This window comes from Lissotriton helveticus, chromosome 12 (genome assembly GCF_964261635.1).
Source record: "Lissotriton helveticus chromosome 12, aLisHel1.1, whole genome shotgun sequence".
NCBI lineage: Eukaryota > Metazoa > Chordata > Amphibia > Caudata > Salamandridae > Lissotriton > Lissotriton helveticus.
In genome coordinates, this window is record NC_136073.1 from 690,782,310 (window position 1) to 690,807,018 (window position 24,709).

Here is a 24,709-nt window from a genome sequence, read left to right on the forward strand (position 1 = left end):
GGTGTACAAGAAGACCCTGATGTACAGGGGGATTGTCAAACAGCACATTATAATCAGAACATAATGGCGGCTGCAAGGTAGGGGAATAGAAAACAAAGACATCGCCTCTCGCAGCCCTCAGCTGAAAACACATCTCAGATCTTCCCACGACAATTTAGCCGTGCATCTTTTCAGGATGCTGGCTACTAGCAGAGAAAAGGGAAGGGTGACCTCTGCCCTCTCAACCCCCACTAGGGGGGATCTTCACAGCAATGGATACCGTGTGCTTTTCATTAGGACTATTATTTCCGCTCCAGTTCAAGGCCGAGCACAAAGCCTTCGCATGCCGCTAAAAATAGCATTTTCCTCTCTCCTGCTACAGTCATCAGCAATTCCCCCTCCCCCTTCATCGCCTCTGCTAAGTCCATGAACCACAGACACCCCCCACCCACCCCTGCACTTGCACTCAGTCACAGTCATGCATTTTCATAGGCTGCGGGTGCCGATGAATTGCCAAGAAGCAGCCGGCTGAGTGCTTTTACTGCCCGTGCACCACAGACAACATTCCTGTACACCAGCCTTGCGCCAGGCTAGCAGGAGCACACACACATATGCTTAAAGCAGACGACTTCAACGTTGTTGCTCTAAACACATCTAATTTTATGGCAGAAATTGGGGGAATGTGAGAGGCAGAGCTGAGCTCAGGGGGTGGGGCTTTTAAGGTCATTTCAGGGAAACTTTTTCTGTAGCTCATAACCCACACTAAATGTGAGACTTATATAAGAGCAAATATATAGAACAGAAACAGAAATGTACCAAAATTCACTACTCTCCATAATTGGGGTGTTGTGAGCCAGTCACTCTCTGGGGCCCAAATGCAACTGCATCTGCTGCACTAATGATAGCTGCATCCCTGAGTAGCAGGCTGTCACCGCAGCCTCTTCCACCCCTTCCCCACCGTACTTGTCAAAACTCCAATCTCGAAACAGACTCTGTCCCATTCAGACAAAAATAAGCTCCCACATGTTGCCCCCTCTTTATGGCAAGGGTGCCCTCTGCCCTGGTGCTAGCATGGAAAATGAGACCCCATACCCCTTCTGTAGAGTAGGACAGTCATAATTGTGATGCAGTGGGCCTCTCACAGTCCTGGCCTCCAGTGCCACTGCACCTACTAAACTAAAGATAGCTATTGCCTTAAAAGCAGCAGTTATCTCCGCCATTTCTTAAAAACAAGGACTGTCATGTTGCTTTATCCCCCTCTCTGCAGTCTCATCTGAAGCCTAGCTAAGGCGTCTCCTGTGTTTCAATTGTTCGCACCTTTGGGCCATTGGTCCAAGACCCCAAAAAAAAACCTGGCACAGCAAAGGTGCACTGAACCCTAAGGCAACCTAGGAAAGATGGTAAAGGGCCCAGTTGGCACTAAACATGCAGAACCAATGATACCTAAAGCCTTGCGAACCAGGTTGTCTCCTCTGCCCATTCCACTCGGTCATCACTCCTAGGCCAGAAGCCCAAAGCAGGCTATCTGCTCCTCTGAATAAAAAAACCACAAAAAGGTGGGACTTACTACAGATCCGAGACATGGTACCCTTATACATGGCATTATTTATTCATTGTACTCGGATGGTAATGGTATAAAACACGCAGTCAGCTATAAGTATGTCAAAGACTGTGAAAAGCCTTGTCTCATAAAAAAATACACGTAAAAACTTTCTTAAAAATAATTTATTGACCAAATTTTTTTTAATTTTTTTTTTTAACTTATATTGCAATACCCTGATACATCCCAAGTTAATCTCTGGAAGGGAATATTTCACTGTAAGAGACAAAGGATTATGTTGTGCAATTAGTATCCAAGGGGCACATTTCTGTATTACCCGTTGATACTGTGGGCTGTCTGGATTGTGCATTGCCATAAAGCCCTAGACAATGTGTGTACTGCATGGCTCTGAGTATCACACTGACCATGGTCAGACCTGGAAAAGATGGATGTGATATGAGAGTGTAATGCTATTTGTGCTGTATGTAAGTGAGGTATTTCATCAAAGAATCATCAGTGAGGGAGACTAAGCCGATGACAGTTAGCCAAATGCTCACGAGGACTAGGCCGTCAATTACATGCAATGGCCGCCAGCCATAAACTCCATGCTAGCAAAACAAGCATTTGCAATGCAATAGGTCTGGCATTTACATGAGTTTGAGCTTTTGGCATTGAAATTGGCAATGTCGTTTATTTATGTTTTGGTTCGTAAAACAAAGAAAAGGCATTGTCATTTGCAATGCTAATAGCTTAAACTCTCGCAAATGCGAGACATATTGCATTGCAAATGCTTGTTGGCTTCGTCACCGCAATGCGCTGTAGGACCGCAAATCTTTAGATGGCTTACAGTGGGAAAGTTTCTTGATTAGATAGGAGGGTCCAAGACCATAAAAATCCCTATGTGCTAGCAACAGCCTTTGAACCTCACTCTCTCTCGAATAGGCAGCCAGGGCAGCTCCTTAAGATGGGCCCTAACAGAGATGTTTCTCTGTATGTTGCACAAGAGCCTTGCTGCAGCATTCTGCGGCAGTTGGAGTCTCTTAAGTTGGTATACAGGGAGACCCCAATATAGCGCATTAGCATAGTCCAGACCCGAGGCAGTGCGTGGACCACCGGCTTCCGACAAGAGATCAGGAGCAAGAACAAAAAACTTCCTGAGAAGCCGCATAAGAATAAAGCAGGATGCAGCCACACTTCGTACCTGAGGTTTAAAGGACAGATTATTTCCAAATTTCACTCCAAGATTCCGGATCACTTTGGCTGGCGTAGGAGGAGATGGTGCAGAGCTAGGCCAGACTTCAGCACCCCAGGAAGGGAAGGAGACACAAAAAACAGAACTTACATCTTACTCGTGTTCCACTTGAGGTACTTAAGCGCATATAATGGAACGCAGCTGACAGACATGCTTCAAAGTTAAGATGGGTGATGGAGACATTTCGGGCCCAAGTCAGATAAATCTGCGTGTCATCAGCATAAGAGATGACTTGCACTCCAAAGGATTTCACCAAGGGGGCTAAGTATGACATATAAACATAAACAATGTTGGACTCAAGGCCGAACCCTGGGAGACTTTAGACGTTTGGGGACGGATGCATAAAGAGGCATCCACACGGCTTGGCCTCTGTTTCATAGAAAAGAGCCCAACTAGGCCAACACGGTCCCACCTACCCCTATGTCCAGCAGGCAAAATAGCAAAATCGGATCTGAAACCGTATCGACCGCCGCAGAGAGGTCCAATAGCAATAGAGCAATGTTCTTACCATTGTCTACAGACATTTTAATGGTGTCAAAAGCTTCCACCAGCATGAATCCAGTGCTCTAGCCTGGATCTATTCCCGATTGCGTTAGATGTAATAGCCTGTAGGTCTCAAGATAACTGGAATGTTGGAATTTGACCAGTTTTTCAAGGATGTCAGAAAAGGCAGGAAGGAGAGAAATAGGCCTGTAATTTGACATGGCAGTTTTATACGCCACTGTTTTTTTAGGAGTGGTATCAATTTAGCATTCTTCCAGTTAGTAGCGACAATGGCTTGATGAAGGGAGCTATTCAACAATGTAAAGTTGTACCCCTCACAGTCACCCCTTCGCCATTCAGTCCGAAACTCTCCTCTAACTACAAAGTAAGTCGCCTAAAAGGCTGCCCTGCTAAGAGCCTGGATGTCAAAGGCTTTCCTAAAACTGTACAACATCAAGACTGAATGTGTACTTAAACAAGTACAAAGCTAGGTCTCTGCTCCTCAAATCATCTGTGCCAAATCCCCTGGCATCTACATGAATCTCAACTTCAGGGCAGACTTCATGCACAAGACAAAGGTTGCCTGGCATCGAGTGTGACCCTTTCTACTGCAAGCTGGCTTCAGAAACTTCACCAGGATCTGGTCCTTTTCGCATCTATGCAGAGGCAATACCCATCTGGCCAGCAACTCTGATATTCACCTGACTTCAGTTAAAAGCATCCTGCATATTGCAGCACACCTTGTCATAGGTCTTTGAGCACACTGACTTTCAGAGAACACCACCGTAAATCAAGAAAAATGTAAAACTAGGGGAAATCATGAAAACTATGCTCACGACCTCCCTCTTTACTACAGGTATCGCCATGTTGGATTCCTCTATGCTCTAAAGACATTGAAGCTAGGATACAGTGTACCTTTGCCTAAAGCGCTTTCCGTCTGTGTTGTGACAGCACAGCTTTCAAGCAGACCTATTGCTTATAGCAAACAGAGGAGGATGTTGTGTCTGTGCCGTTCAGCCAATGGCTTCCTTAGACCAGCCTCTTTCAGCCATTGGCTTAAGTCTATTTCAATCATGTCTTGATTCAGCCCAGTGGAGTATTCATCTCTCACCTATTACTATAGGCTTTTTGAGTGTATCATTCAAAATGTGACTACTTGCACTGAACTACCAAAGGGACTGTTTTACAACTAAAACGCTCTCTGTCTGCATGTTAATCCCAGACCTATTTGCTTTACCAATGCTTGGTTGTAATAAATTGGCATTTTCTAGTTAAACCACTGGACAAGATAATACCATTTATGTTCAGTCTCAGGTCGTGTTATTGTAATTAAAGGACTTTTCTAGAAGTACCAAGATACTATAGAAGTTAATTTACTGGTAATTCTAATTCACATAAATCCTGCCTAGGTACCACACAGGGCTTATTTATACTTTCCTTTGCCAGTAAATATAAAGACAATTAGACCATGTGAAGCAAGGGTTCATGTGTCGTAATAGATTAGGCCAACTCTATTGCACAACTTTTCAAAGTTCCAAGCAAAATCACATTTTGACATTCATGATTTTTCCCTAGCAACAACGATTTTCTAATGTCATTCATTGCAACGTGGCACCCTATTTTGTCCATTAATAGTGGCGCTGTAAAGAAACTGCCTTCAGTGGCTTTTATATAAGATCTGCCATGGGTTTGTCAAGAAAAATGAAAAGAAGCATTTTGCTGTACCTTCTAGGAAGTGGGCTGGAATGATGGAGACACCATGCAAATCCAGAAGGATGAGGTACCCCGTCTATGTGCTAAGAAGCAGTGCCGGACTGGCCAGATAGGCATCAGGCATTTCCCCGGGAGGCTGGAAGGGTGGGGGGCTGGTTTTGTTACTAGAGGCTATTTGTAGCAGTGCACAGTTTTGAAAACATCTGCTGCAGAGTTTCATGTATATCCAGTAGTTTTCAGGCAACAATAAAAAGGATCTGATTTTTGTCTAGTGACAGTTTTGACTCATCTAAGATAGCATAGAGGGTTAATATGCCTGCTGCAAAGAACATGTACCATGCAGAACACAGAACAGAATTTTATGTTCATATATTAGCTGATTACTGCTTTTGTCACAGATACCCATTTGTTACTGTGCAGTTCATGAGTTACAATCATAATCAAGCACAGTGAGCTATGAAGTGTCATCCCAGAGCTGCATGCAAACTACATAGTACAGGTTAGAAAGTTATGTTTTATCCAAGTCTTTCATTACCCTAATGTTGCTAAACAAAAAGGCCTTGTTTTGGTAGAAATAAATTCTTATCAGTAAGCCAACCCTAACACCTGTATTACGTTCTGAATCCTGAGTTTGTTCAACTCCAGACCAAGCACTGTTAAAAATGCCCACCAGTATGGATGATATGAATCCTGCTAATTTTAGTCCAGTTTGTCTTATGTAACATTTTCTATACACTGATTTACACCCGTATGATTCATTATCTGTATTTGTATGTGATGTAAAGTGCTCAGACACCCTACAATAGTAAGAGAGGTGTGATAAAACAAATACAAAATATATGTGAGCGAGGGGCTATGGAGAGATGAGCTGCACTGTTGGACGGTGATAGTGAGGGAATCATTGAAGGGCCTCAGCAAAGATTGACTTATCCAGGTCCACTGAAGGTCAACATTTACTATGCCTTATAAGCTAATACAATTGAATATATAATGAAATATGTGTTGTAGACTGCCAATTTTGCCCAAATTTTCTTGGAGTGGTGAACCCCCCCTCCCCAAAACCTTCTTGTAGTGGCCAGACTCGATCACTGCACTCACAATCCAACGTAAGGGGGCAGGTCTGACAAAATTTGCAAGAGCTGCTTGAGGCTCCCAGTTTGGCCCTGCAGAGATGGAATTGTACAGGTATGGGTTGCCGCTCCATGCAACCATGAAAGGTTTGATGATCCCACATGGGGACCAATTTTCCTGACCAGGCAAACTATAAAATCACACCCGGATTTGGCACAGGGTTGGGGTACAAGTGCATTCGGGCCCCAGTCCGACCCGTTCCAATGGCAACGAGGATGCATGCTCTGGCTTCTGACAACTGTGCACACCACACCCCTGACTCTGCTCTACATAGGCCCCCATCAGGTGGTAAACCAGAGTAGGATGTTCCCTGGAATGAGGATTCTATTTGCAGAAAAGAATCCAGATGTTCCGGATCAGCGTGGTTATTCTCCATTTGGGGGACAATAACTCGTTGCAGGGGTAATTACCAGCCAGAACTGGTGATTCTGAACACAGTAATTTTGGAGCCCCTGGACCTTGCAACTCGTCATCCAGCCCTAAATGTCTAACCACAGTTCTGAGTTCCCCTGACTTTTGTACATCTTGTGCACCTTTCTGCCTGAAGAAGAATAGCTCCTGGGATAGCAAGGTCCAACACGAATCTGCCTGGGGCAGACTGAGACAAGTCCTAGTCTAGACTGCTCATCTATTGGGCCTCGGAGGATCTGGTCCACCCCCAAGAAGAGGCCCCACAGCTCTCAGAAGATCGTGTTCTCTCTCGCACCACCATACCAGAGCATCAGCCCCTGGTGGCCCACCGGTAGCTCATCTCTCTGACTCTCTTAGAATGCCTCTGGAATCTTCTAGAATGCGCCCCCTTACATTAAGCAGTGACTCCCCTATGATAATCATCTTATTGCAGAGTTTGCCACTCACTCCAGACTTGTCCAGGCAAGATTTAAGGAATGTTTGAGGGACACCGGATATGTGACGGTGCAGACGTGGAACTCAATGTCATGCGTCTTACATTGGCTGTGGGCTCTGAGTGGGGAGTAAATACCTTAAGAGTCATAGAGTATGATGAACAGAGTTCTTCTAAGGGATGACATGACTAATGATATCACTGACAAACAGAGACAGAGAGGAAGAGGAAGTAGAGAGAGGGAGATATATATAGAGAGAGAAATGTAAACCATTGCAGTGTTCATCTTGGAATGATTAAAATTGGCAAAAGACAGTGAGGGACAACCACTCTTGTCTGAAACTAAACAGGGCAAGTGAGTTGCACCTACAGAAAACTAAAGGTTGTGGCTTATCTGCCAGAGAAGATGTTGGGTCATAACATTTTAGGATCTCAAATTGGCTAAGCGGTGTGAAAAATATCATTATGGCACATGGCACTTTCTTGAAGCTAGTCTTGAATCTTTCTGGCTTCAGTCTTTAACCAAGAACCTAAGTGGACTTGCCATGTCGCCCGGCAGGCCTTCTCTTGCTGACCTGCTACACATGGGCTTTGAATGCCATTTGCTACCCGAAGGGCCATGGTCTGGGGTTTTTCTTCCATTGCCTCTGCCATTTGGCATGTCAAGCTGCTGAGTAGAAGCCCTCCTCATTCGCTCTTTTGACTTGGCCAATTGCACCGTATTGCTCATTGCTCGCATATCTTACCTGTGGCACACGGCGAAACAAAAAGAGATTTAGTTAGCGGCCATAGGGAGAAACGCCCTTTCCTTGCATGGTGTGCGTGGTCGACTTCTACTAGTGAATGAGCTTGCTTAGGCTGGTAGGCCCCTGAAATTATCAAGTGGACCCCTGTAAGCGCTCGAGAGACCCCTGAATGGCTTCTGGGCACCCAACATGCAGGGCCTTCATCCAAGCTGTGAGAATGAGTTTAAAATGTCATTATTTATTCGCAGCTAGACATATAGCGCTTTGAAAAAGAGAACCTATGTTACAGCTGTGTGCAACACCACGAGCGGTCAACCTAGTGCGTTGTGTCCAGCCCTGGAAGCACGTTTCTAGGAAATAGGCCGACTGGAGACATTTCTGGGCTAGGCCTCAAAAAGGATGCATAGTTTAAAACAATTTCAGGGAGTTCTAGTGACTCAAACATGTGTACACTGGGGCGCTGGACGGACAGACGAGAGGCATCTGTATTGCTCATTTAAAGCAGTATCTTTCAGTGAAGGGTCGATTCTGTTACTAATGGTCACCGCAGGACTAGAAGGGAGGGTCTGGTGTTATATATAAGTAACAGCACAAAACCCTGTGTGTAACCAATGCACGTAGTTAAAAAATATAATATGTTGTTTGTTGATGCTGTTGTAGATGCACAACGGCATATTGTTCCTTAGCAGTTCTCATCTATAGTGGTTTACTCAAGCCACCAATCAACCTAATTGGCAAATGTCCCACAACGAGTGCCCCCTTCTACAAATGATCTGATCCAAATGGTTCATTTTGCACCGATCAAAAGTAGCAAACTTCAGTGCTAGAAAAACACTTATTGTAAGCCGCTGTGCGCATAATGACACAACTAACCTGAATGCTAACCCCATTTACCACAAGGGGTTACAACCTGGGCGCAAATTACGCGCTTCGATGACTTTTGGCTGAACAATATCGCTCATAAAATTGTTCAATTCAAAAAGGGGGGTGGTGATGCTCTGTCCATCACCACCCCCTTTTCTGAATCATTTTGGCCACTATAGGAGTGGCAGGGTATGCTCAGACATGAGTCCCTTGCTCACTGCACCATCAGGATTCAAGCAAGCCGGGCCGAAGACGGCTGCAATGCCAGAAACCGGTCCCCGGAAGCTTGTTTCCTTTCCAGTAAAGAATTGGCTTGGTAGTTTGGTCTGCCCTGTTCCCATGATGCACTGGGCCAGGGACAGACTAATTTGCATATAGCCAGGTTCTGAACTGGGATGGTGCAGTGAGCTAAAAACGGTGATGGATCAAGCCCTGATCTTTTGACTGGGTATGAGTGTTCTGTTTAATTCAGATGCTCTGTCCATCACCACCCCCTTTTCTGAATCGTTTTGGCCACTATAGGAGTGGCAGGGTATGCTCAGACATGAGTCCCTTGCTCACTGCACCATCAGGATTCAAGCAAGCCGGGCCGAAGACGGCTGCAATGCCAGAAACCGGTCCCCGGAAGCTTGTTTCCTTTCCAGTAAAGAATTGGCTTGGAAGTTTGGTCTGCCCTGTTCCCATGATGCACTGGGCCAGGGACAGACTAATTTGCATATAGCCAGGTTCTGAACTGGGATGGTGCAGTGAGCTAAAAAACGGTGATGGATCAAGCCCTGATCTTTTGACTGGGTATGAGTGTTCTGTTTAATTCAGATGCTCTGTCCATCACCACCCCCTTTTCTGAATCATTTTGGCCACTATAGGAGTGGCAGGGTATGCTCAGACATGAGTCCCTTGCTCACTGCACCATCAGGATTCAAGCAAGCCGGGCCGAAGACGGCTGCAATGCCAGAAACCGGTCCCCGGAAGCTTGTTTCCTTTCCAGTAAAGAATTGGCTTGGTAGTTTGGTCTGCCCTGTTCCCATGATGCACTGGGCCAGGGACAGACTAATTTGCATATAGCCAGGTTCTGAACTGGGATGGTGCAGTGAGCTAAAAAACGGTGATGGATCAAGCCCTGATCTTTTGACTGGGTATGAGTGTTCTGTTTAATTCAGATGCTCTGTCCATCACCACCCCCTTTTCTGAATCGTTTTGGCCACTATAGGAGTGGCAGGGTATGCTCAGACATGAGTCCCTTGCTCACTGCACCATCAGGATTCAAGCAAGCCGGGCCGAAGACGGCTGCAATGCCAGAAACCGGTCCCCGGAAGCTTGTTTCCTTTCCAGTAAAGAATTGGCTTGGAAGTTTGGTCTGCCCTGTTCCCGTGATGCACTGGGCCAGGGACAGACTAATTTGCATATAGCCAGGTTCTGAACTGGGATGGTGCAGTGAGCTAAAAAACGGTGATGGATCAAGCCCTGCTCTTTTGACTGGGTATGAGTGTTCTGTTTAATTCAGATGCTCTGTCCATCACCACCCCCTTTTCTGAATCATAAAATTGCTCAGGCAGATATAGACAAAAAACGAGATTGGGCGCACATCACAATTAGCGCTTTACTGTCCATTTCGAGATCTGAAAGCCGGAATCAGGGATAAACTGTACAAGAAGCAAATTCCGAACTTGTTGCAAGCGCTATTTACTGGATGCACGCTGCCCCCGAAATTGTGTCTGCCATTAACGTAGGTCATTGCGCATCTATAAACTTGTTGGCAGGACATCCCATTGAGGTGAATGTTTATTTTTCAAAATTCTAGAGGCCGTGAGTTCGAATGGCGGAAAAGCAGACTTAGCCAACCCCCAATAGCATAAATTGGGTAATAGTAATGTCTATTATTTACAATGCTTAGAAATAGCTGAGGTACGGTATTTGCGCTATATGAAAACAAACCTTTATCATTAAATATCTGGGTCCTATTGACATTCTTGTCACAAGAACAGTCTGCCTCTGAAGCGGGATTACATCCTGTGTCAAAGTGCGCACCCTGGTGCTTGCATCGCCTGGTAAAATTTGTGCCAAAAGTTCCAAAAAAAAGTGCACACTTGTAAAAGGGATGAAAACAGCTCCATTTTCGCCATATTAGATGCATATTGTGCAATTGGAATGTGCAGAGTACCAAATATATCCAAGACTGCGCCCTAATTGCAATTGGTGCCTTCCAATACGTCACCGGGCAGACAGAAGCCACCACAGAGCGTAATATCTCCCCTATGTGCTTACCAGCCACTTAAGTCTTAGAGCGCCCGCTGGCAGGCGCTCTAGTATCGCCCAGTCCTGAGTTTTGTAACAACTGTTATTGTCCCCTCCTCCCCGTACCTCCTCAAAAGGCATTAATGTATCACCCGGACTATCCGAAAAAATTAAGGCAACAGCGAGTGGGAATTCGAAGCTGAGACCAGCATTGCAGCAGGCGCTTTATCCCACCGAGATGCCTTAATAGCTACATACATACAAGCCAGGGAGTTGTGTGCGCGCGCGCTAAAAGAAAAGAAAAAAGCATGCGAGTGATGAGCGCGCGACGTCAAAAGTGAAAGCAGGTGGCGAGTGGTGTGCGATGTGCACGCACCATGACAAGAGAGGAAAGCCAGATGGTGCCTCTGCTTGTCATTGTGCGCGTAACAGCATGCTCTATGCCAACCAAAATGCTGTGGTCGGCTTTTTAAAGCCCACACACTAAATGTCTCGCCAATACAGCGCGTGCGCTGGCACAGGCGAGACCTAAAAAAAGAACTTTTAATGGACTGATCACTGGCAAAGGCGCAAATTAAGTGCAAAAGGGAGTTTTGGGAGCTTTTTTGCCCTCTGTGGTAACAAACGATTCTTTTAAGAAGGGGTAACATTATTTAAACAAAGAAAGGGCAGGTCCATTCCATAAGTCACCCTTTTATCACAAGTAGCATACCTTGCACATTTGTCATCTTTTAGGTATTTTCTGAAGCTGAAGCGGGGGGCCCTCTTGACTTAGCCTTCTCACATGAAATAGCCTCTCTATCCTCTTTCGGTGCACAGAGCAACCTATTCGGTTCCTCAGTGTCTTTCCCATAAACCCATACTGGGTTTTCGGACAAGATAGTAAATACACTCCCTAGTGCAGATCATCTGACAAAATCTGTTTAGAGGAGTTAAACAGTGATAATAGGTTTTGGCAGGGGTGTCATGCATAACTAGGAGTTGAAAGTTACAAGTTGTTTGAAATAAATCTTTCCATAGCCCAGCTGCCCAGAGAAAAGTCCCAGAGCGCAGAAAAACTGCACTTGGGTGTGGGAATACGTCGGGGAGAAAGACAATGAAACAAAAAGTGTTTTATCGGTCTCGGGAGGAGTAAATGACAAGATGACGTGATTTTTTAATCAAATATGAGTAGATGCTGAATAGAGCAAAGGTATGTCAGATACTAAGGGGAATGGAGCTCTTGGCTATTACTCCACAAAGTCTGCCGTGAAGCCCACACAACAACATAGATGGGCTACGAACACTGTTAAGTTAATTGTGGGGGATATTTCAAGCCTGTGAATCTATAAAAGATTCTTTGGGACAGAAATTCTGCCCAGAGATTTAATTTTTAAGCAGTTTTGTTTCATTATGGTGTGCATCTCTGTGCAAAGTCCACCTCTTCCCTTCCCCCACACCTCCCACGCATAGGCAATACAAAAACACACAACTTCAGTCCGGTTGAAGGCATACCACATGCACTGTGAGACAACGCTAACAGTGGCCTGAAACATACATGTTTTAATCCGCCAGTAACATTCTTCTGGCACTGCCGGAAGCACTCACCTCATCCGACTCATCTGACAGGGTCCTCAATAAAATGGGAAAGAGGCTTTGTGTGTGCCGGAACATCTGAAACAAAAAAAGAAGTGAAACAGTCAATCTTTAGCTTGAAGCCTGGGCAAAATGATCCTAAGGAGGGATACACTAAGGGCTGCAGCTACAGAGGCAGGCACGCCCACAAGGTAGTCCGGCCTCCTCAAACGCAACCGGAAGCAGGCTTGGCCATGCTCTCAAAACAAAAGATGAGCTCAGGTTAACACTCCCTTGCCCTCTGAAGGACAGCTGCATGCAAGCAGAAACCGCAGTGCTGTAGGGTCTTCTACAAAAAGGAGTGAGCTGCGGGAATAACCAAATTGCTGCATAAATCACTGTAATATAGGCATTAATGAAATGAATCTGTCAAACCTCCCTTAGGCCTGGCTTAACAACACAGCTATCGCCAGACTTAAGAGTTCAGAAGAAAACAGCATTTGACTGGTGACACGTTGGGTGCTCCTGCCAAAAGACTGCTCGTATTGCACTCCTATTGGCTCAAGAGGGGTGTTCCATCTCCTTTTAATAATGATTTTAATAATGATTGATTCTTGTGGTTTATATCATATTTGCTGCGAGATGTCATGTTGGCTGTGCATATTTAGCTGTTGCAGGCCCACGAGAGTGAGTCAAACCTGCATGGTGGTCATTAAAGACAGAGGCAAACCAGGTGACTTGCGGTAAGGCCTGCACCGTCTGCCTGCTTGGTTGCCCTGCGGTAAGGCCTGCACCTTCTGGCTGCTTCCTCTCAGATCTGAACAGGGAGCATAACCCTGTGGCTCCATGGGGCAGAGAGTGTGATGCTGCCCTCTTTGGAATGGGCCAAGCCAGCGGCCATGTCTACAGTGGCACTCATAGCCTGCAGCCCTGCAGGGTTGGCTAAGGTGAGGCTGACTTTAAAAAGTAGCCTGGGAACCACTCCCGCTCCGACCCTTGTCCCGGGAGCATTACTCAACCTGAGGCCTGGCTCAGGAACCAACCCTGTAGAGAAAGCAGCAGCACCTAGGCCTGGCGTACGACAGGAGGTGCTCCCCAGACTCGGAAGCCATGTATCACGGGGTGCATGCCCTACTTCCCCATGGGCGCCACAGCAGCTGCTCGCACCATGCATCAGGCAAATAACAAGTGTAGCAAATGAGCCATGCCCATTCAGCAGAGGGTGGTATGTAGCACGCAGCGCATTTTGCAGCAAACAGGTGCAAATATATTACCAAAGCATGGGATGGCGGGGTAGCGCACAGTCATATACAGGCAGCCCATTTTCCATTGAAATGGCTACTACATTTGCATAGAGATGCAGTTTTACAAATAAGCCTATTTAGGACACAAACAGTAGATAAGGTGGTGTGCTTCAGTGAATATTTATCATTTGCACATCACCAAGTAAAGTGTCTTGATCTATTAACATCTTCTATCACACATCAAAAATACATTAAATGTGCTTTGTTTGTGCTATCTAGAAATATTTAAATCGTGTTGTGTGTTAGAAAAAATAAGACATTCTAGAGCCTTTCTTTTCTCACTCCCTGTACCCCAGTGTGGATTGTCACATAGTTCACTTTACAAAATTCTCTCACTTTACACTCACAGAAAGAAAAGTAAACACAAATCTCCAAATTAAAACATTCAGAAATGTGTCAGAAGATTTAGCCTGACATTTGATCCCTGTCTTTGAAAGCACAGCAAATGTGACACTAAAAAATCAAAACGTAAATGCATCTTTATTGTGCATTCACATTTTGGACTCCAGCATGATTATTCTGGGTGCGCTGCACCCCGCACCATTACTTCTAGCGTCTTTGACTGTAGAGCACCCATACAAAGTGGGAGAAGTATTAAAGCATGATTTTTGTACAGGAAGGGGCCACTTGCAGTACAAAATGTAGGCCGAACATCACGCATACAGCCTCGCACTACGGCGCAAGGTACCTAAAGCGCACCAATTCAGGGAGAGAGGAAAACAGCAGCATCTCTTAGCAGATTTGTCACTATTTTACTTTCTCTTTCGTGCAGCAGAGCGCTACAGCTTTGGTTGCTGAGCCACTTTATGTGAAAAGTTAGTAAATGTGTCCTTTAGTGTTTAACATAAAACAAGTGCTTTAAAAAGTATACTTTTAGTAAAACACAATCAGACTGTACCTAGTGCCAACATAGGTGCTCTGCTTTTCAGTGGTCATCAGAAACAGACATTCATAAAATCTGGTCAAAGCTTGGATGTTGTTCTCCAACTGACCCCTGTCCGATTGCTCACTTGAAAAACCTCAGAGACCATCCCGTTAGTAATTTTGGAGATTTGTAATGCATCATTACGGGCGGGCACTGCCCCTAAGCTTGGAAGGCTGCAAGTGTCACCCCTGGCTTAAAGAAGCCCACATTAGATCCACAAATAATGACAAACTATCGACCAATATTTTATTTCCCATAATGAGAAAAACTGTTGAAATGTTGTAATGAATAAACAACTTGGTACCTAATTAGAAAATGAACAGTCGGGCATTAGATAGGGCCTTGTACCAGCTAAGGCCACTAACGCTATACATACTATTTTGTGTAAGGGAGGTACAACAGCCCTCATACTGCTCAACCGGGCAGGCATTTTTACACGGTCTCCACTCGATTCATTTGAAACTGATGGCAGGCTTAGGAACTGGTGATATCTGGAAATCAATCTCTATGAACCCAACATTGGCGGTCATCTGAGTTGAGACTTCTTCCCACCCCGGTCGCCTAGGCAAGAAATCTTGTGGTGGTCGTTGACTCCAGTCTATCCCTCATTGCACACATTAACCGCATGCGTGCGGCATGTTTTCCGCCCGTACGCTGGATTTTGCGGATTCGCACTTTACATGACGAGCTGGGCTCGTCATGACCGTGCGAGGAGGCTACCTCATGACGAGCCCAGCTCGTCATGAGCGTCGAAGGGGTTAAGAGGCTCCTAGGCACCTTTACGCAACTCATGAAGATTATACGGATAATTCTACCTCTCCTTCCTTTTTGGAAATGACCATCATTGGAGCATTGATTCCGTCACATTTGGATTACAATAACTCTTTATTTCTAGGTCATCCAAAATGGACTACTCAAAAGTTGCAAGCAGTCCAAAATGCTGCAGCCATTATGGTCCTCGTTTGAGTCAGAGAACTTTAGTTGTAGACCACTTATGCAAATTGCACTGGCTCTCAGATCACAAAAGAGGACTTTATAAAGCGTTATGCTAGTGTCATAAGGCAATACGTTGCCACAGCACAGACGACTACACAACTTCGCTCTTCTCTAGACATCCCTGACTAGAACTCTAAGATCAGCTTCAAAATATCAACTCTCTATCCTTAGACTTCAAAAATATCTAGAGTTGGAGTGCGGATGCTCTTTGTAATTACTTCAGAGCCTTGGAACTTGATGCAGTTACATCTATATTTCACTAAGTTTAAAAACAGCGAAATACATTTCTGTTTAATGTTGAGACGTAAGGATAATTACCCCCTTTGTCCCTTATGTAAATTTTCTTTAGGCCCCATGAGCTCAGTTTCAGGAGCGCCACAATACCTCTTCTTGAGGCCATTTGTGCGGTATAGAAGACAAACATAAACCCTGTCGGAGGCAGCATGATTGCAAGCCTTGGCGCTTTTTCTCACTGCCCACGCTGCTCTTCCAATTAAGGAAGAGGAGAAGGTCTAATCCATCCTCAAATGATGTATATCCAGTCAGAACTCTACTTTTATCTTCATCCTTACAGTGGTCGTCAATCCGTTTTAAAGATGTCGAGCTTGAACCTTAAGGCAGAAGCTGACAACAGGTCGCCTTTCTTTTGATAGCAGTTCCTAAAATTGGTGAGAAGTTCTGGCTCGCCAGCTTTCTAAACATCTTGAGGAGCACAGGTTACCATATGCTAGCCAGATAGCTTAAGACCTAGTTTAGGCACTAAGAGGCTTATTTACAAGCCCCTTGTATCGCCGGTGCTTCACTTTTTATTATATTAAAAGTGACGCACCGGCGGAGCAAGGACCTTGCAAATAAGCCCCTAAACTGGTTATGTCATTGGCGTGAATGACGTCAGACTCAATGATGACATTACCCCCTGCATCATTCTACTATTACAGTTGTGCTGTCCTATTACCTCCAAATGAGGATCTCGGAAAAAAACGTTCTATCCTGTGCCACATGAAAGATTGTGCTGTTAATGGTACCACCAATTCTAGATTGAGGTATGCCAATGCTTGCTACCTTGGTCTTCTAAGTCCGCTATCTACACGCTTCTGGGAGTTCCGAATATGGCAGCATGACTTGTCAAGAAATGTCTTTTCTTGCTTCATCTATTTGGAAAGCACACTATTGTTGGCCGTGCAAAATAGAGGACCATTCATTGTTTAGGAAGGCTCTTAAAATTCCTCTATTTTATTGATTACCTTCATATCTTTTCTGATGCTGGTAGTTCAGCGCCAAGATGCCTGATGGCATTTGTTGTAATTTCTATAGTAACAACTCAACTCATATCTAGCATATATGCAGTTTCAATATATGTAGCAGGTGCCCTCAAGCATTAAACACAGGGCTGGTGGCAATTTTAGAAGAAATGATGGGTTGTAGATTGATTTTTCATTAAAGAGCATTGTCACCTGAGGGACAGCTCAGGTGTCTGGTGGCTGACCTACAGTCAGACTGAGAGATAGCTCAGCTATGTGAAGGCTGAACATACAATTTACATCTAACCAGTCATACCCCTTTTACTTAAAAACAAACACCTCTATGATCAGTTTCTCAGAGTGCATAGCAAGACAGATGTAGAATTTGCTTGAACGTGTGGCTTGTTTAGCTTTTCCCTGGGATAGTGACTATGCAGAGGCAGTACACAAGCGCTCTCCTTGTAGAAGCATTGCATCGTTGTGTCCTGCCTCTTCAAACTAGTGCAGTTTTGCAGCGAAATGCTTGAACCGCATAATTCTTCCTTCACACTAAGCCTGGGTCTGTTCAAAGCAGCTTAAGTCTGATAATGTGTATGACAGATTGCCACTGCAAAAAGCATTGCACAATGAAACCATTACCATATGCACTGCTTCTTCCAGTGTGACCCCCTCGGGTGATAGGATACACTACCATGTGGTCTCAGTTTAGTGACCACAATCCTATACATTTAACACAGGCGAGTGGTATTAAGAAACCCCGAAAATCGAATAGATGTGCTTGTATTTCCAATATAAGACCTTAAGACCAGGCCCGTAGACTTAAATGGTGCATGGTAGTGTCGGGGGATTTTCAGGCGAACCTGTTGAATACTGTTGGAAGGGAGATGAACCTCCGCTTAGATGACAACTCAAGGGATAAAAGGGTCCTTACAGCATACATCAAAATTTGCACTCAGGTGGCCTCCGACCTTAAACGCCCTTTTAGAAAACCTCAAAATAAAGGGGAGAGGTGGTTTGATCATATTTGCTCAGTTGCCCATCGAAAGTTGCTAGCAGCCTTAAAACATAAACCACAAGATAAATGTGCCATAGCAGCCTTAAGGAAAATATATAAATTGGCAATAAATAAACGTAAAGCTGAGATTAACACTTTCCGTGTTCATGACGAGCTCAGCTCGTCATGAGGCACGGGTGAGCTGTGCTCATGACGCATTGCGGTTGGAACGTTCACACGCGGGGATAATTTCCCCGCGGTGCTGAACATTCCAAAACGGGTGTGGCCGTCATGAGCACAGCGCCACTATGACGAGCCGAGCTCGTCACAAGCACGGAGGCGCCGCGCTCGGCCCCCCTCCTCCCGCAAGCAGGTGAAAACGCCCCACAGCAAAGGGGTTAAACATGAGGCTTGGAATTATATATTGTCCACTGATGTTATTAAAAATAGTGCCAATTTCTGGGAAATTGTGAACAAACCCTTTTTTAAAGAATCTATGGGCACTCCCCTTGATGTAACATACAGGAGCAGGATTGGTATAATCATATTAAATCTATATATGGCGATCAGGAGAATCAAGGATCCTCAGGTACCACATTTGAAGTTGAGGCATACACTATGATGTTCACAGAGCTAGAAGTAGTGGAGGTCATAACCCAAATGACTAGTAACAAAGCCCCTGGACCAGATAGCGTCCCAGCCGATCTTTTTAAATCGAATGTAATGCTTTGGTCTAAATTATTGGCCCATGTTTTTAATATGGCTTGCAAAATAGGTCTACCTAGATCATGGTCCGAGTCAGTTATTGTCCCGATCTTAAAAAAGGGTAATAGAGGGGACCCAAGCTGCTACAGACCAATATCACTCATTGACTCTGCTGTAAAGGTGTTTGGAAGGGTGGTACTCAGTAAACTCATGGCTTGGCTAACTGACTCTAATACCCTGTCAGACTTGCAATACAGATTTAGGAAAGGAAGAGGCACCACTGATTAGTGCCTTTATCTGCGCCTATTAATTGGGAATTACACCATTGCCAAGAAGGGAACACTGTACTTGGCGTTCATGGATGTTTCCTCGGTCTTTGACCGAGTGAATAGATCTAAATTATGGGCTATATTCCTCAAATTAGGTGTGGACAGAAATATTGCTCATTTCCTTGCCGACTTGCATAGGAATTTGACCGCCACAGTGAGGTACCATCAAAGTGGGAACTGTACCCAGGGAATACGCATCACCAATGGTGTTAGGCAGGGGTGTATTTTGGCCCCCCTACTCTTTACCCTTTATATCAATAACCTGGATCAAGTCTTAGGGGAAGCCAGTAAAGATATTCCGCGTGCGGGGGAGCGACTGATTCCGGCACTCCTATACACGGATGATGCTGCCCTTTTAGTGAAGTAGTGTGGCTCACTGGTTAGAGGCGGCAGACCCGAGAGCAGAGGACGGCCCGGGACCAGGGTTCGATTCCCGGCGCGGCAGGTTTCTGGACCAGGGTCAGCGGACTCGATAATTCTCTCGCCTCGGTGCCCACTCTGATCAGCGTTCACACTCGGCAACTCTGGGCATTAGCTTGCCTCATCTTCACTAACGGCCCCACCAGACCGCCGGGGATGCCTGGTCTCACCCTGGAGATACCCATTAAGGGACCATCTCTCAGGGAAGCCAGGAAGGGTTTCGCAGCGGTCGAAGCGCCTTGGGACCCTACGGGTAAGTAGTGCGCTATATAAATGCCTATACACATCTTTTAGCAAGAACTGCGGTTGGCCAACGATGTCTTTTTACCTCCTTTGCTGCTTTTATCAAATCCTTGGACCTAAGTGTTAATTTTTTTAAATCACATACAATGATAATTGGTTCCAAGCCTAAAAGGGTCAAAACTCTCCACTGTGAGGGTAATGTGATTACCAGGGTTACCTTTTTCCCTTACCTAGGTGTTTTATTTGATGACCGAGGTACGTGGATCCCGCAATTACAGGCAAAGAGAAATGTATTGGCAGATCCACATCTGCAGTTCTAGGCTTTGCACGCAGGTTAGGGGCTAAACCAATGCAAGCATTGTTAAAAGTATATAGAGCAAAATGTACCTCCTTTGCAATCTATGGCACAGATATATGGGGTTTTAGAGAAGGAAAGGAAATTCAAGTAGTTGAGAACAAATTTTTAAGAAACTTGTTATCGGTATCACAATCCACGCCAACATATATAATTCACCAAGAGACTGGGACAGGCTTTGTGGAGGATTTAATTGTAATAGCACCTCTCTTAAAATGGATTCCAACATGGTTAAACCCCGAACTAGAATTGAATCTCGAAGTCAGGAGAGATTGTTTGGCTCTAGATCGAGCTAGAAGTATTCCATGGCTGTGTCATGTCAAAAGGCTGGCAGTGAAACTGGGACGGCCAGAATTATTTAATTCCCCAAACAAATTAGTAAAGGGTGATATGCAGTGGGTGAAGAAATCTTACTTATATATATGGCTTTTATGGAAAGAGAAGAAAGGGAGTTGGCATAACCAATGGTACGTGCTCACCAATTGCTAAAAACATCTTGTGCAATTGAACCTTATTTGAATGTGGTAACCAACTCTAACCACTGCTTTCTTCTGGTAAGATTCAGGCTGAACCAGCTACATTTTCTCCTTGCCGATCCGCTGGGATGGAGAAGGGTGGAGGATTTGGGAGTATGTTCATGTGACAACTTCTCCACCCCTTGCACTTTGTTTTGTTTTGTGAACATTTTTTGCACATTCTGACAGTTTTATCCTCCCAATTCTAAAGGACAAAGGATTTTTACAAGCAAAACCAGCACTTATGTATTTATAGTTGCTGTCCAATGTTTGAGAGATTTTTAGTATAGCGAGTTTCCTTACTGAAGCAGTTATAATTAGGAGGAAAAAAGTGAGTGATATCTATGACATAGGTTACATTAATTAATTTTAACAAATCTGGGTTTTTAATGTCTTATTTTAAACTGTTTGTTTTTGATTGTTCTATGTTTATAATTAGTGTAACATTTTTGCTGCTAACAAACGGTATATCAACTTAAATTCTGTGTATAGAATGCTTTTATGGTTTTAATTAACCGAATAAAGTACTTTTTGACTGACTGACTGACAATACAAACTGGTAACCATGCTGTCTGCCTGGTGTCTCTCTAGTGCCCCATTCAAGGGTGTCCCTTTCACGACTCAGACCCAGCTAATTACTATAATTAGTAAAGACATTTAGGAACAATCATTATAGAGATTATGTTTATTCTTCTCAAAGGAATGTGGGGGGAATACCTAACAAACGTTGCATTTTACAATGCACATTGCACCTGGAGTATTTAATAATAACATTGATATATTAGTGGATTTGACACGTTCAGAACAGAGCTGAAAGCATGTTTTTTAATACATCATATGCTATTACGAGGCATTGTTTCCGTTGGAGTGACCTTTATGCCGGACGTTGCCCATCAGCCACACATTCTATGTTTTCTGGACCTGAAGGAATACATGTATTCTCTGTACGCTGGAGCACCATTCTTTGCAAAGTTATTTCAAGGCAACCACATCCACATTTTTGCCATTTTTTTAGACCGGTGGCTTCCTGCATGGATGTAGGTAAGTTATGACACTCATCCGAGGACTGCTAAATGTGGAGTGTTATTTAACTTTGATTTAGAATAGCAGAGATTCCTGGCAGGGTAATTAGCATGTGATGATATTGCCAACGGACTGACACTTACTCCATCCCAGAAGTAATGAAAGCTGCATTAGGGAATCAAGTCCACGACTTGCCAGCCACACATCCCAAAATGAAGTGCGTAAACCCACAAGCTCAACATTCTGAAACCTGTACACGAGTGTGACCTCAGTCAAGCATATGTTGCAATGTCCTGATGAACAAACTGAAAATGCACCTTTGTTGGCAGACAGGGAGCAGCGCCTTCCTGATGCCGAAATTAAGAATGTTCCATGAGCTCACTGTCTTTTCACTAAAGGATATTTTTGAGTATTGACAAAAATGGTTGCGTTGAAACAACTCAGTGAAAACGGGTTCTAGAATACTTTGTATTGAAATCTGTAGAAGCTGCATTTTAGTTACCAAATCACGCATTCACCTTTTTAAAGATCTGTCACTAGCCTATTAAAGATTACTAAATTCACTAAGACATGTTTGCTGTACTCATGTCAGGTTTGACCAATGTGTTAAAATCCACAATTTGTCACTATTTTGTTATTTTGGCTCTAAGGATAGCTCCGCCCCATAGTCTGAAATGCTAGATCCGTTGAGCAGTCCGCCCATTGAAGTTCGGGTTCGGGTCAGGTAGCACCCCTGCATTTGACTGCCCTTGTACTGCTCGCCCCAGCCCAGGCAGAGGCTCAGCCGGTCTCACACGCCTAGGAGGCACCATCGTCCTCCAGGCCTCTGCACAGGAGTAGCCCCTTGCCTGGCCACTGCGGCCAAGCATCTCCAGACGCGGGTCATGCAGCAGAAGAGCTGCCACCTTAAGGTAAGCAACGTCCCACTACTTACACTAATTGAGTGTGGGTCATGTCCTAGCGGGTGAATGCAGACCGTGCCTTAGTGAAAGCAGGATCTTTTAGAATGAGTGTAGCTGGTGCAGTGCGTCTGGGTGAGTGCACGGTGAGCATTGCGTCATACACCTGAGTGAGCGCAAGGTATGCCTGAGTGTGTGCAGGGAGAGGGCTGCGTCTGTGTGGGTATCCTGGGAGCAGACTGCCTGTTTGAGTGTGAAAATAGATTTGAATCGGAAGTAGTGAATGATTAGGTAAGAACTAGTGACGTTATCGCTTAGGTTTGTACGTATGGCGTTTGTAATGTCAGTTAAAAGATAATGGGGCACCAAACCTTGCTTGAACAGAATACTGACGGGAGTCTGACATAAGGTTACTGATGCTGGCACATTGACAAAAAGCACTGCTATGGATACACAGATACAGGAACACATGGGATATCGATAATGAAACGGGAACATTAGCACAGACATTGTTAAATCCATTGCTTACACTGGAACACAGATACACACACTCTGAGGCATTATCACTGGCACAGGTACACACACATGAGGACAAAGACACTGAAATGGTAACCTTAAGATAACAAGGCAGAGGTTTTGAGATGTGGGTATTGGCACGGACCCAGGGACACTGAAACTGGATACTATATCTAACTGCAGATTCCTCATCCATTGAATATTTGGAAGACTTCACGGTGCACCTGCACGTCAATAGGTGTCGCTGTGAAGTGATGTAGAGGAGTATTAGCGCCTGTCCTGCAAACTAGTGTCAGTTTATTATCTCTATCCCTTTTGGTGCCTTCAGGCGCATAGCATATTTAAATTTTTGGTGAGAGTGAGCTGTCAGCTGATTTGTAACTTGGGACCTCGACTAAATAAGGGTAAAATGTACACAGACGCATTTTACAAGTGAAAAAATACCATGTCCGAGTACTTTTTCATTGCTGGAATGCGGACCATATGTACCCAGCCCAGTCAATGGAAGAAAAGTGCAAAACGGACTCATCTGGACTTCCGCGCCAATGTGGTCGTTTTCTTCTGGGTCAAGTTGCTGCTGTGAAGGGGGGGCCCTGGACAAAGGAGTCCACGTTGGTGACTGAAGGGAAAAGAAGGAAATGGGCGAGTTTCCACCCTATTTCTTTTGATTCCATCGACTCAAAGCAGGTGGTCTCCCTGCCACATTCAGCTCAATGGGAAGGCACTTCATAATCCGGACAGCGAGAACTTGTGTGTACCGCCCTCATGCAGCTGTTTTTACCCATGCTGCTGTCGAGGCGGTCGGCAAATGGCTGGCGGAATAGACGGGTCTCCAGAGGTCTTTCGTTCAGCAACCAGCCAACATCGTTATACAGTGGGCAGACCGCCAACTAGGCGGACTGGTAATCTGATGCTGCTTTGACAGCGTGACCCTTTCTGCCAAGATCGTAATCAGGCCCTTAATCAAAAAAGTCCTGCAAGACCGAGAAGGCAAACTGATCCTCCCACCGTACATGGATGTCAAGGTAATAGTGCTTCATAAACATATGAACTGACACCCATGTCACAGGTTGATGTCAAGAAAATTAATTCCCCATGCTAGCGGGTTGCCTCCTGACCCGGGTATAGCTGATTTTGATGCAGAGAACTATCAATCTTCACAGGGTCCTCTTCTGCACTGCCTCACCCGATAAAGAGCTGATCGTCCAACCAGTGTTCTTTAGTGAGATCGAAGCAAAAACTCTAGTCAATCACACACCAAGTCATATTACAAATATTGTGTGACATAAATATTGTGTCAAAAATATTGTCACTACCAAAATATCATAGAATATCTACAGTAAGAATATTGTGTTTTTGGTGTATAACAGTCTTTAAAAATATTGTTGTATTTAATATTGTTTATCTTTTTCATTCATTCAATATATATTAGTTTATTTGTTAGTACAGTTAGTATAAATGTTATTGATTATATCTTTGAATATAGTCAGGGCCACTAGAATTATGCGGCAGTAGAAGTTCAAATTATGTAGCAGCGTTGACTAAATTATACAGCAAGGAAAGGCAAATTAAGTGATATATTGTGGCACATTTCGCAAATGTATGACTTCCTTGTTTCAGAATTTTTACACAGGTTAGCATTATCTGGGCAAAGGCTTCACCTCATTAGCACCAGTTTAACACCCAAATATAGCAATAAGTAACAGAAAGGGGATCAATCAACCTTTGCTAAGGACCTTCTTCAAGACGGCATCGCATTGCCTCGTTTTGACGCAGCTTTTGATCTCTTTGAGCTAGAAAGAAACTGTTTTTTTTAATCTGCAGATTATGCAGCTGATAATCAACTATTTACAAATGCAGCAAATCCATAATTAGGCAGAAAATGCTGCAGCTGCAAAAAACA

At 44.5% G+C, this 24,709-nt stretch overlaps 1 protein-coding gene across 1 annotated transcript in view; it reads right to left on the reverse strand.

Annotated features, from left to right (window-relative positions):
* VAC14 (VAC14 component of PIKFYVE complex) overlaps positions 1 to 24,709 on the reverse strand; it is a 1,984,055-nt gene that overhangs the window by 851,903 nt on the left and 1,107,443 nt on the right. Inside the window, exon 13 of the mRNA XM_078670682.1 lies at positions 12,375 to 12,440. Coding sequence (XP_078526808.1) covers positions 12,375 to 12,440 — 66 coding nt within the window. The remainder of the gene's footprint in view (positions 1 to 12,374; positions 12,441 to 24,709) is intronic.